The sequence below is a fragment of the Mastigoproctus giganteus genome, chromosome 6 (assembly GCF_048544385.1).
Source record: "Mastigoproctus giganteus isolate SK-2022 chromosome 6, ASM4854438v1, whole genome shotgun sequence".
Taxonomy (NCBI): Eukaryota; Metazoa; Arthropoda; class Arachnida; order Uropygi; family Thelyphonidae; genus Mastigoproctus; species Mastigoproctus giganteus.
In genome coordinates, this window is record NC_143580.1 from 75,635,271 (window position 1) to 75,649,577 (window position 14,307).

The window sequence follows — 14,307 nt, forward strand, 5'->3', positions numbered from 1 at the left end:
GCCTCAACAAATTCATTATTCAATAACTACAAGATCAACAATTACTAATCTCCTCACAGTTCAAGCCGCGATACTAAATGCTTTCCAAGCCAGAAAGGAAATTGCAATAATTTATGCTGATATAAAATCAGCCTTCGATAGTCTGGATGTACATGCCTTACTTCATCTGCTCCAACACGCCTTCCAAATAAAAGGAAATTTGCTGAAGTTCGTACAGGCCCTACCTACTCGTCGGTCCATTTATTACTGTACAGACAATCGATCTCTCTAACGCCAACTTCATGCAGGAGTTCCACAGGGCGGAGTCTTATCTGGACTCCTCTTTACCACCATGATGATCCCGTTCTACAAGGGTAGGGATGATGTATGCACTTATGCAGACGATATTAAGATCCTAACACCCTTCCAACCGTCCATTACCAATAGTGCGTTGTGTGACCATATTAATTATTAGCGTCTGAACTTATTCGTGTACTTAGATAAATTTGACTTGACTCTAAATCCTCAGAAGACTGTAATCATGGTGTACTCGCTCAAAAAATCGCCTATGCTCGTACACCCGAAACTTAATGGCAAACCTATTCCAGTTGTTGAGACGCATAGAGATCTGGGAGTAACATTTGATACTAAACTTACGTTCAAGTCGCATATTGACCTGATTGTAAAGAAAATGAACTACGTTGGGCAACAAAACAGCAACTCTTGCACGTGAAGCAGACTACAACAACCATACAACATTTTGAACCACAGTGTATTGGGCCATTTTGTATGGCGCCGAATTGTGAGCGTTAGCCACCCCTACCCACATTAGGAGAATATATGCGAGTGAATTCTGGCTGCTGAAGTGTTCAAATCATAAGCACCATCTCCCTCAACAGTTAAGGACCACGCAGCTTTCTGAACAGCTTAAACTGCAGCGTTTACCAGACATCACTGCCTGGAAACGATTAATAACCACAATCAAAATGATGACTGGCACGATATCATCACCATGCTTCTGGCAGCTTTGTGAGTGGCATATCCCGCCATCTGCCTTAAGAGGCATCAAATCCTTCAGAATGAAGACTAACAGACTGAAGATGGCCGACAGGTTTATACCCGCCAGTGCGTTAGAATCAGTTCAGTGCCTAACACATATCGGAATTGACCTACCAAGGCTCATAGAAGATCAGAAATATAGGAAACAAACCGCAGTGTGGTTCGCTGAGGCTACTGTTGCCTAGTAGTTGTGTGAATTTCTGTCAAGAACTGTGTGTACGCAATTGAATTGTGTATTGGTAAAATAAAATTACGGCTTTCTCAGAGCGAAATGTAACAGGTTTAATAATATATATAGAAACATATAAACGTACAAAGCTTTCGTTTGGTTAGACAAACTTCTTCAATTGAAACAAAACATGAATCCGGAGCGCATAGGCCTTTTTAACCATGAATAGTGTATATCTCGCACAAGTTGATTCAGTGGATATGATGTTAAGATGAACTTTTGTATAACAATTGCCAGGATTCTAGAAGAAATGTAGTTATGAGTAATGCAGTTTATATTTCATCTTTTCATGTATATTTTACCTTTCTTGTATAATTTAGCCATTCTTTTATTTTCATTTTATGGTAATCCCCTGGCATTTTCTGCCTAGAAGGGAATTTGTCACTTACCAATGTACACCGATATTTATATTTGATAGAACAAATAAAGATTTATTCCTTTAAACTTTGCAGATCGCTTAGAATAACGTTAGTCAAGATACCAGAATACATTAATCACCAGAATGCCAGGTCTATGTAAGGCAGTGATAAAATCTCGTGGAGGATATGTTGATGAAAAATCATGTTGTTAATATTAATCATTTCAATAATTTTTGCTATAACTTTTTAAATGCTTAATAAAAAATTTTAAAATACGTTGTAATGTTTTTTTTTAATATTAAACCTTATATTGCCATAGCTAATTTAAATAAAAATAAATAAAAAATAGCAAAAGCTGATTTTATGCACTGTTTCCAAAGTTTTAGGCGGTAATGTATAACCCTTTATGATGCTAACTCAATTTCAAGAAATTTGTTCTCAGCAACCCTGTGCGATATTAGACGGTTACGGAGTATCTGGTAAAAAATATAAATAAGAATGACAAACTAGGGCATGTGTCTGCTTTATCTTTTCTGTATTTATTTATTTATCACTAAATTTCAAAACCTTACAGAATATATCAAAAGTAGGCAGACGTACAAAATTTCACATGTAATCAAAGTACGGCTACATATTAAATTCATCAAAACAAAATCACTATTTGTATAGTACAGAATATAAGAATATATTTTTAGAATACAGAAATTAAAAACCTCTTACTAAAACTATTAATAAAAATTTTTGAACCCGTCAAATAGATTCAAGTCCAACTAATTAGGCAAACTCATGACTCTTTGAAAAAAAAAAAAAAGAAAAAAAAAAGATAATATAAGTAGTTGGATTTAGCATAATTTAATTTAAATAGTCCTATTCTTCTGTGTGTTCTTTGTGGATAATTAAAATTTATAGATTGTAATAAAGCTGCGTTATCATAATATACTTTTATAATTTTATATAAAACCCGAAGGTCTAAATGTTTTATGCGGTCTTCTAAGTTCAATAGACCAACACTGTGTGTAATCTGTGTGTGTAACTAATTTGGGTAAAGTGTAATTTTTGTTTATAACAAAAGACCTGATTATAAATAAAACTGGTAAAGTTGTGCCGTATTTGCTTTAGGAGAAATGTATTACCAGCTTTCTGGGAATTCCAGAGCGGTGAATTGTACTCAATAGCGGGCAATACTGTCATTTTTTTATATTTTAATTAGAAATGACAGATTATTAAATGACTGGTATTCCAATTTTTAAGTTACAGCCTTTTCTCCTCAATTTATATCATTGCAAAACACTCTAGAATCGTCTATAATCTTCTGGCGATTGTAGATAATTAAAAAAATATATATATATATATATAAAAATAGGTGTAATTCTATAATATTGAAACAATACTTCCACTTTTTAGAATATTCTAGAATCATCTATAACACTCTACCACATTCAGGATCTTCTGCAATGTTCTACCACATTTAGGAACATCTACATCTTTCTGGAATATTCTTGAATGTTGTAGAAATTTCCGAAATATTTCTTCAATACCGGTATTATTTCTGTTTTTTTTATTTTTTTTAAATTTTTATACATAATACAGAATATTTTAATAAAAAATGATAATCAAGTTGGTCCTATTTTAGTAAAACTTTGAAAATTAATCAAAACGAGACGTGTTTCCAAACTTTTAGATCGGAAGTGTTCGTAAGTTGCACATTTAAATGACGTTCTACTTGTGCAAAACTATGTGATCTCATGACCAGCAATTTGTGAAGGTTCGAATAATTTCTAAATTTTATATTAGCATCTCCTTTAATTATCACCATTATCTTAATTCAAGTTTAACACTTGGAATCTGTAAAAGTTTAGAACACTTCGAATTGCACAAAAAACGTTTGAAGATTGCAATTTTGACTTGTATACGATACCCGGATCATCTGTTTTTTCGGGATTGTCCAGATTTTTGGCATAATGTCCCGGTATCACCAAAAAGGTTTCTGGGATGATGTTTTGCGTAATTTTTCATATAAAGACATTTTGATGAACTAAGTAAACATATAAGTGAAATGATATTATTTCGCTTACCAATAGCAAATAACATTAAATTGTTTAGGTGAGTAACATTCTTTTAAATTACATGATTACGCGGGATAAGAAAGAAAAATGAAGTACTGTTATTTTGATTTCATAAGTCCAGTTTCTTAATATACTTACCAATTCGAAGTTTGAAGTTATTGAAGGAATGTTTGTTAACTTCTTCCAAGGCTTCTTTCATAGCCAGTGCAAAGTTAACCAAGGCTGTTAAATGACCCCACTCATCCTTTCCCTGTAGGTAATTAAAGTGGATATGTTGTAAGGAGAAAATGTTATTACTAATATTTCATAATGAGAAGCTAACAGCATTTATAGTTTCTAAATAAAATAAAAAAAAACAAACCTTCCGAGCTGGGTTTAGTCCCGAAGCGGCCATGTATGTACTACTTATTGTTTTTATCTTTTCGACAGGACGAAACCGATCATCATCCAGCAACTGGAAGAAATAATCAGCTTGTGGTTACAGAAAATTCAGAATTCCAAACAATTGAAGCCTTTTATCGGAATTAAGATCTTAAGATTTAACTAAAATATCTTACATATATTTTCAGCTAAATACTGATATGTTTACAGGCCGACTGCAACTTCCTTGTAATATCCATTTAGGGAGTTCGTCACATCGCGGGATTCTCTGGCACTCCACTACAATAAATGATAATCTTTTTCAATTGCGGTTAATTTTTAAAAATTAACCGCAGTTGAAATGTTGACTGCAAAATAAAGTTTATGAAGAAAGATTTGATTTTTGTTGATTTTAATATATAAATGAATTAGGAAATGGTGTTATTTGACTTTGATACTATTAAAGCGTGCACTTTTGTACCCATATTTCCCGAAATTGTTAATGCGCTTCAACGTTTTATTATCTATTGAAAATTGAGTATACTGAGTTATGCAAAGCCATTAGAAAGAGACTCAGAGAAGACATAAGAAGATTTAACACAAGAAAAGTAGAACAAGCATTAAGGGAAAACAAAGGATTTAAATCAGCAGCCATGAGCAGTAATACAGAAAGACAAATGATACTGAAACTGAAGAATAGCAATGGTGTACTTATAAACAGCAGAGAAGTCATAATTCAAATAGCAGAAGACGACTATAGAGAATTATACAAGGAGCAGGGGAATGATGCCAGCAGTGGGGAAGATGAATTGCAAAGTAGCAACACATAAGACATATCCGATATTCTTCCTGATGAGGTAGAACATGCGTTGAAGAAAATGAAGAATCAGAAAGCCCCGTGGGAAGATGAAGTTACTGTAGAGTTGTTAAAATTGGGAGGAAGAGACATAACACAAAAACTGGCAAGGCTCTTCACAAAGTGCATTAGAAAAGGTGTGACGCCTAAGCAGTGGAATAATGCAATCATAGTTTTGCTGCATAAGAAAGGAGATAAATCAGAAATTGGAAATTATAGACCAATTAGCTTGTTATCCCACATCTACAAGTTGTTCACAAGGGTCATTACTAACAGATTAGAAAGAATACTTGATGAGAATCAACCGAAAGAGCAAGCTGGCTTTAGGACAGGATTCTCAACTATGGATCACCTTCACGTAATATCACAGCTAATGGAGAAAGCAAATGAATATAAAACACCATTATGCCTGGCATTTGTGGATTATGAAAAGACATTTAACTCCATACAGCATAAGGCAATGTTTCGGGCACTGGAAAGACAAGCCATGGATAGCCCATATATTATGATTTTGAAGAAAATATATGAGAACGCTAACTCCTTTATTAGACTAAACAAAGAGAGTAGCAAATTTAAAATTGAGAAAGGAGTTCGATAAGGAGACACAATATTTCTGAAGTTGTTTACTGCTGCCCTGCTTTCAGAAGATTAAACTACTAGTCGCAGAAAGGAGTCAATGTGAATAGAAAGTACCAAAACCATTTACGTTTTTCAGATGTTGTGATTATAAGCCACGATCCCGAAGAATTAGAATAAATCTTAATCAGTTATGCAGAGTTAGTAAGGATTTCGGACTAAAGATGAATATGGCTAAAACAAAAGTAATGATGAACAAGTATGCCACAGAAAGGGATATAATCATTGAAGGAGAAGTAATTGAAAAGGTGGATTCATATATATATTATCTGGGACAGATCATTAGCTGTAATAATGATAAATGACAGGAAGTTAAGAGAAGAATAAATTTTGGACGGTAGCATTCAGCAAATGTAGTCACACACTGAGGAGCAATATTCCAATTTGTCTGAAACGTAAAATAATGAACCAAGGTATACTCCCCACCATGACTTATGGAAGTGAAACTTGGGCACTCACCAAAAGAATGGAAGGCAAGCAAAACTACACAGCGACGAATGGAACGAATTATATTAGGAAACACACTGTTGGATAAGAGAAATACATGGATTAAGCAGCAAACCCCAGTAAAGGACATTCTTATCAAAACTAAAGAACTGAATTGGTCTTGGGCCGCACGTATAACTCGAAGACATGACGACTAATGGAGTATGAAAATAACAGAATGGTTTCCAAGAAGAGCTAGAAGAAAACCTGGAAGACAACGACGGAGATGGACAGATGAAATTCACGAGTTCGTGGGTTGTAAAATGGAAGATGGATGGCCATTGCAGAAAACAAGGAACTGGAAAGTTGCTAGAGATGCACTTCAATCATTTTAAATCCTGCAGTGGATTGAAAATGGCTGCTGATGATGATGACTGCAGATAGAGACTGCATGACATATGAAAATTTCGGTGAATGCGAAAGCGGGGTGAATTTATTAAAGGCTGATTTGAGTAATAAATCTATGATGGCAGTAAGATTATACTGAAATTTTGCTTTGGTATCAGTAAGGCTTCCTGTACATTGGCCTGTAGATTCCGTGCTTCTATTTATATCGAAACATCTGTCTTTTTTTTTTTTTTTTTCCCTCTCTTTTTTTTTTTTTTTCGTAGGAGGGCCGGGGAATGAGACTGCTGCATACGTTGAGCATTACCTGCGGACTAACCTATTTGACCGAGGATCCCAGTGACTTTCTTCTTAAATCGTGATCGAGTGCATGCTCACCTGATTTTGCGCAGCTGCTGCCAGTTCATAGAGTTCATACATCACTGGTTTCCTGGGTTTCGGGTATGCTGAAAGAAGTTGTTGTAGAGCGCGCTACCTTAGGAATTAATAGTGCTATTAGGTAGAGACTGCATGACATATGACATTTCGGTGAATGCGAAAGCGGGGTGAATTTATTAAAGGCTGATTTGAGTAATAAATCTATGATGGCAGTAAGATTATACTGTCGTCATCCTCTTGGGTAGTTTGGTAGGTCACATGAATGTATTGTGCATCAGTGCACAGCTCGGAAGTAGAGGAATTGTCTTCAAATGAATATTACTTCATGCGTCGATATGGTGGTGTGAGACTTGTTGTTAGTGGTTCTAATAGTAACTGCAGAACTGTTTATTGGACAGAATTTTCCTATGAATGTCTTCCTCCTGTTCAGCGACTGGAGTTAAAGACAAGTTGTAGACGAGTATCCGGCGCATATCTATTGTTTGGATTTAGTTGGAAGGTGGCATCCACGAGCATGAGAAGGCTGTTGAGCCAATTTTGCTCGATCGGCCGTGCTTAGAATTACTGAAATAAACCTGATAAATTTTATCCCGTACAACATTGACATTATTGACCGCTCGGACAACTCCAGTTTTAGTTTGTGGCTCTAGGGCTTTCATATTGCTATGGCAGGCCGTATTTTCAACCGTAATAAACGTACCCGCACCCATCCTATTATGGATTGCGCCATTCAACACTTTTGACGAGCACTGTCGCACTCAGAATACTGTTGTCAACGCTCATCGTTTAATCAGATCCTGATTAGACGATTTATTTTTTTCTTTCTTTATTGTTATTATTATATTTTTTTCCTGGGGCGTCGTAGTGTCCCCCATTCTTCTATCACATCGCATTGTGCCATGAACTATTTGGTGTGGACGAAGCGGCTTACCTTGAAAGCTACCACGACGTTTTGTGATTTTAACGATTTTATCCCGTATATATTTTTATCGTTTTTGATTTATACACTGGTGTTGAAAGAAAGTGCATCACCTAGGAATTTCACATTTCTAACCCTTTTTCGCGATGGTATGTTACATTAATGACTAGCATCACAAATAGAAATATAAACAAAAGATATTTATTAATAGTTAAGGCAAAGTTAAATAATATTTGACAGGTGCTCTCAAAATATTCCAAAATGAGCATTTGCAACCTTTATACAACAGTTTTGGTAAACATGACAATTATGGCTGGAATTTTATCAGAACCCCTCAATTTGCTTCAGTTTATCATTTTAAATGGAAAACAAAGTGAAAATTTCACCAGGTTCAAACTAATATTTAGTTGAACCGCCTCTGGCCCTGATGACAGCAGCACACCGTCGAGGCATTGACAAGATCAATTTCTGAAGGTAATCAACTGATAGTTCGTGGTTCCAAACACGAATTATGGCTTCTGAAGTTCACGAAGGGTCTTTGGTTTCTTTCTGGCAACTGCAGATTCCACACGATGCCAACAGTTCTCTATAGGATTCAGGTCCGAGCTGTTTCCTGGCCCCCTAAGAGTTGTAATGGACCATTCTTCCTACCATTTTTTTTCACCTGTAACAAATGTAAACACGTTATTGTCGAACCTCTAATGCAGAAATGAAGCTAAAGTAACTACAGAAATGTTTACTTACACTTTTCGCCCGACGACAAGGAGCAGAGTCGTCCTGAAAGATGCAGTTACTTGGCGGGTTGAAATTGTCTCTAATGGTTGCCAGCAATTTGCCTTCCAATATAGCTAGGTATCCATCGGCATTTACGGAATCTTTTATAAACTGCAAGTGACCTGCTCCGCGATACGAATTGCACCCCCATATCATTTGGCTGGTAGGGAATTTAAATGTAGACACCATGCAGTCTGGATGGTATTCTTCACCGCGTCTATGGCGAATCGTTTGTCTCCCATCAGAGCATGCAAGTTTGCAGGTTGAATTTCTGCTCATCCGAGAAAATAACTGACTTCCACTGCTCACTAGTCCATTTGGCAGCTAAATGCTAAGCGAGCGCGTGCTGCCGTGGATCAAATAAGAATAAAGGCTGACGAAGACAATACAGACGTCCCGTTCATCCAAGAGTCCTATACAAATGCAAGAAAAATCAGGGGATATCCGCTTACGTACAAAATTATACAATCAGAAGAAGTCACTCCGTGGGCGGTTATCCTTGTTAGGAACCCGCACATAACTGCCACCAAAATCCACACCCTCTGTACCCCATGGGCGGTGTGTGCCCAGCTTATAGGACCTATGGGATCGTTCCACGTCATCTCATTGTATTGTCGTCCAGGCGAAGACATAACTCCTGCCATCATGTATCTGCAAGCAGTCCAAGCCGTCCTCCCAGATGGGAAGATTATTCTCTGTGCCAACGCCAACTGCCGTTCTGCAATGTGGCACAGCAACTCGGAAGACTGCCCGGACAATTACAACGGCCGGCAACTCGAGAACTTTCTCGCTGCATCCTCTCTTGTAATCCTTAACAAGCCTAACAACATGCCTACCTTCAGTAATACCCTATGGGAGTCCACAATAGACATCTCAGCAGCCACAAGATCTATTGCCACTAAGATCACTGACTGGAAAGTCCGCGAGGCTTGGACAACTTCCGACCATAGGGTGATTACTTTTAACCTTCAACGCTCAATAGAATCAGCACCTCCGCCTAGAAACAATATCATTCGTTATGCAATTAACAAAGCAGACTGGAATCTCTTTAATTTAACGGTCCAAGCTTCCCTTCAAATTCCTGGAAACACCAATCTCACCAACTTCAACCACAACCAGCATCAGAGGAAAATAACATCAATCATAACCAATGTCTGTGACAAAATCAAGAAGAAACACCCTTTCCCGAGTGCTGTCCCATGGTGGTGCAACCAACTGGATCATCTCCGCCATCAGGTTCATACAGCACGGAAATCATTTCAACGTGCTCGCCGTACCTGGCCCCCTCATGAAGTTGATGCCCTACGCAATAACTATCGTAGGCTAAAAAATGACTACACTAGTTTAATTAGAGCCAAGAAGAAACAGTTTTGGGAGCAGCTGGTCTGCACGACTGGAATCAGCACCCGCTGGGGAGTTGTGTATTGCATTGTTACGAATAAGCTCCCCAGGGGTGAGGTCATCTCCTCTGCAGTCACCCCGCAGGGCACCACAACCCTGATATGGGAAGAGTCAGTAAACAACATCTTGGACACCCTGTTCCCGCTAATCACAGATCCTCAATCCAGCCAGCAACAAGAAATCTGTACTGAAAACGCATCCTACAGCACCACTTCTATAGAACAGCCTTTCAACTTAGATGAATTAAAACTGGCCATTGGCAAAACAAAAAACACAAAAAGCCCAGGGTTAGACTTCATTGAAGCAGAAGTAATTAAGAAGCTTGCAGAGACGCAATCAAATCTCCTTCTCAGCCTGCACAACCATTGTCTGGAAGTTGGACTCTTCCCAGATGACTGGAAAGAGGCCAATCTACGCCTCATTTTGAAGAACCCAAGTAAACCACCAGAGCAGCCAAGGTCATACAGACCCATAGCACATCTTCCCGTTTTAAGCAAAATATTTGAACGTCTTCTCTTATCCAGATTGGAAAAACACTATACAAACGTAAATCTCCAGTCCCCAAACCAGTTCGGTTTTCGTGCAGGCCGTTCATCAGAATATGCTCTTCAACAGCTCACGGATTCAGTCAAAAATTCAGCCACCAAATACTTCTTAGTAATATCAGTGGATTTCGCTGCAGCCTTTGACTTGCTCTGGTGGCCAAGTATACTACGAAGACTCAGAGAAGCTAGCGTTCCAGCAAATCTTTACAGCTGCATACAGGACTATCTTCACAACAGAAGCGTTACAGTCAGAAATGCCTATCAACAAGTCTCCAGAAATGTCTACAGAGGATGCCCCCAAGGCTCTGTTCTTGGCCCTTTCTTATGGAATGTTGTCATGGACGAGTTCCTGAACCTAGACCTGGGGGATGTTTCCACCCAAGCCTTCGCAGACGACTTGATACTGACAGTCACTGGAAACTCCAGAGCTTCCCTGGAAACAATAGCCAACGGAGCCCTTACAAAACTATAAGAATGGGCCAGCCTCCATAAACTCCATATATCCCCTGAGAAATCTACTTCAATTCTACTCAGAGGAACCCTTCAAATAAGCAGGCCGCCGCAGATTAAAATTGCTGGTAGAACCATCAAATTGACAACTGAGATGAAGTACCTAATTCTCGACCCCAAGCTCACGTTTTACCCGCATATAGACTACCTTCATCGCAAAGTCAGGAACTACACGGCAATGGTAGTGAGGATCAGCAGGTGTGACTGGGGCCTAAATCGCCACTCTCTGCAAATGTTATACAAAGCTGTATTTATTCCCAATATAACCTACTGTGCAAGTGTCTGGTATCATCGTCCATTCTTTGTTCGTAACCAAAGAAGCTCACCTCCATCCAGCGTAATATCCTTCTCACTATCGCCCGTGCCTGCTGCACAGTAAGCAACCGAGCGCCCCAAGTCTTGGCAGGAGTTCTCCCTCTGGACCTTCAGATAATTCGCAAAGGCGTGCACTACCGGCTCGCAAAGGGACTCCCTATCACTATAATGGATTTCACTACAAACCCAGCAAACACCATCAAAGAAGAAAAAAAGCGCTTTGCAATCTACCTTCTTAACGCCTGGCAAAACAGATGGAATACCACCCCCAAAGGTTCCATCACTAAAAAATTCTTACCTGAAATAGCCCAGATCTACCCTAAAGCTCCAACATGGTACAGTCCAGGGTTATATCCCACTTTCCTGATTACAGGCCATGGATCCATAAATCAAAAACTTGCCTCTATGAACATCGTGGATGACCCTCGCTGTCTTTGTGGTGAAAACCAAGACTGGGATCACCTATTCTATGTTTGCCCGCTCTACGAGGACCTGCGAACGTTGCTCATATCAAAAATGCATGCCTTGCCTCGAGGAAATGAACATTTTCTTATCAATGAGGAAGACCAGTACCACGATTTCTCTGCCTTCGCCCATGATCTCTTCATCAGAAGATCACTGGTACAACGTCCTGGAACTGATGTACATTGATCAACGCCCTTTTCTCATATACTGAACATCTTCACCTAGATTGTGACCACTTCTAGCTACTGAACGTGACACTCAGGTCGCTTGAATTGTTTCATCCGTGTCTTTCTTGATACGTGATTGTCTTCCCACCCTCTCGAGGGCCCCTCTTCTTCCACTTCCGCTTAGGTGGGAGAATTCCCACTCAACCTGCGGAGGATGCCTTCCCTTACATCCTCCGTCGCTCTGTCTATACCTCCTTTCCTTTACCCTCTCCACCCTATTTTATTATTTTTTTTTTACTTGGTGTCTTTCCAGGAAGCTCAGGCGACCTGGAGGAGACTAGCCAGAGAATTATGGGCAGCCTGGCTACCTCCTAGTGGTGTGTGCGGGCAACGTGGGGTCCCACCAGAGGCCCTGCGTCCAAAAGTCAGGACACCCAACAGAACCCAGTACAATACTTCATTTACAACACAAAAATTTTTTCTGGCATTCACAGTGATACTGTTTGTCTCCACAGAGTTCATATGGCGCAGATGTGGGAAACCACCGGAGGCGCCTTTCCCTCAACACTATGCACACTATGGTCCATTTGACTTGCTCCTTACACCAAATTAATCGGGCCTTTTTCATTTTTTGTGTGAGGACGGGCTTCTTTGTAGGACAATGCGCTACAAGTCCTTTTCTGAAGTGGCGTCTTTTGACTGGTTACTGCACATGCTACCACTCCTGTATGTTCTTCCCATTCTGTTTTCAGCTCAGACGAAGAAGCTTTACGGTTTTTAAGGCATAAGCGCTTCAAAACGCGGTGCTGTTTTGGCGTAGAGACTCTGCGTCCGGTTCCTTTTTTCCTATCAGCAGAACCAGTATTGTTCAGTTCGGAAAGAAATCTACTCACTGTCGACTGATTTCAAGACACTCTATAAGCAATATTAGGTGAACATCCTTCCTCACGTAACGCAACAATAGCACTCTTTCTTCGTGGCATCAACTGCACGTAACTCGCCATCCTAACACAAGCTAGGAATGAATGCAACACTTGCAGAGCGTACTTATATAACTGAAAATAACAGCTGATGCAACATTACGTCATCACCTACGCGTGTCAATCTTATCTAATGCAATTTGTAAGAAATATTGCCATATACTTACGGACGACAGTTACAATTTTAAGTGGGTGTTGCAATTTCTTTGAATACCAGTGTATATTTTATTCTGCACAAATATATCTTTTGTGTATATTTGTATTCTCTCTTATTTTTAACTTATATTTGTATATTTATTTTGATAAAGTTGAGTCAGTCGTCTCAAGTACTGTAATAGATTTTGTTGTTAAATGTCATTTTTGAAACGTATTATCTGCCACTTCAGTTTTGTAATACGTTTTATTCTATTTATTTTAAATACAGGAGGGAGCATTTATATCTGACACTCTTCTTTCTGAATAAAACAAGGTTAAGCCAAGAAAATCATGCATTTTTTAGTATACTATATCTGTTATAACGCGCATATTAGCTGAAAGTGCTGATTTATTTATGGGATAATGTTTAATCTAACTTCAGAGTTGTTGTTGGAGGTTTTACTGCGCAACAGCAGCTAAAGGCCATTATGTACCAAACAATGGTACAAAGTAGTACTTAGTACTTTCTTTTCGATTCGAGAGGGAACTGGATGGCCAAGACTGCAGATTCAGTTGAATATGAAGGAGTTCGTTGCCTTCTTGATTTTGCCAGATGGTTTACTAGTGATTTATACTTCGACTTGTTATATTTGTATTCAGTGAAAGGAATTTTAAAAGAGACGTCAACTGATTCCACAGTGAATTTGGCTGCATGGTCAGCACTGTCATTTCCAGGTATACCAACATGGCTAGGGACCAAACAAAATTTTACTGCTTTCACTTCCTTAATTAGATCAGTCAGCTAGTTCTGAATATTACCAAGCAGGTAGTTATGATGGTTGCTGTAAAGTGTGAATGGCATTGGGAGAGAGGAGTCAGTGAATATGACACTATGAGTAAACGTTGCGATTTTGTAGATTCCAAAGCTATATATATACTCTATGTATTTGACCAGTAAATATGCTAGGATCTAAAGGTAATTGACTAGAGTTTATGGAGGACGGAAGAACAACTGCAGCACCGACATGATTAGTTTTGAAGCCATCTGTGTTATGGTTATATTAATGATTTATGAAGCTGTTTTGTATTCTGTTCAGAAAGAGTAGTTTTTTCCCTGTTCTTGAAGGGGCAAATCACAAGCTGGGGTACAGAAAGCCCATTAAGGATCATTGGGGTTAGTGATGGCTGTTTTAGAAAGATCTATCTGCCAATTATCAATTAATGAGCGAAGACTAGTCAGCTGATTCATTGATGGATAAACGGCATACAATGTCTCCCAGTCTGGAGTAAATAGGTGCCTGTCAGCTGGGTATATGAGTTGATTTTGATAGCATAATATAGCA

General features: G+C 38.7%; 1 protein-coding gene across 2 annotated transcripts in view; it reads right to left on the reverse strand.

The window, feature by feature from the left end:
* The window catches only part of LOC150084415 (adenylate cyclase type 8-like), a 405,296-nt gene that overhangs the window by 37,461 nt on the left and 353,528 nt on the right, over positions 1 to 14,307 (reverse strand). For both annotated transcript variants that reach the window (XM_090375213.1, XM_090375212.1), the window contains 2 exons: positions 4,054 to 4,146; positions 3,831 to 3,942 (listed from right to left, as the gene is read on the reverse strand). In XM_090375213.1, the coding sequence (XP_090231339.1) occupies positions 3,831 to 3,942; positions 4,054 to 4,146 (205 nt within the window). The remainder of the gene's footprint in view (positions 1 to 3,830; positions 3,943 to 4,053; positions 4,147 to 14,307) is intronic.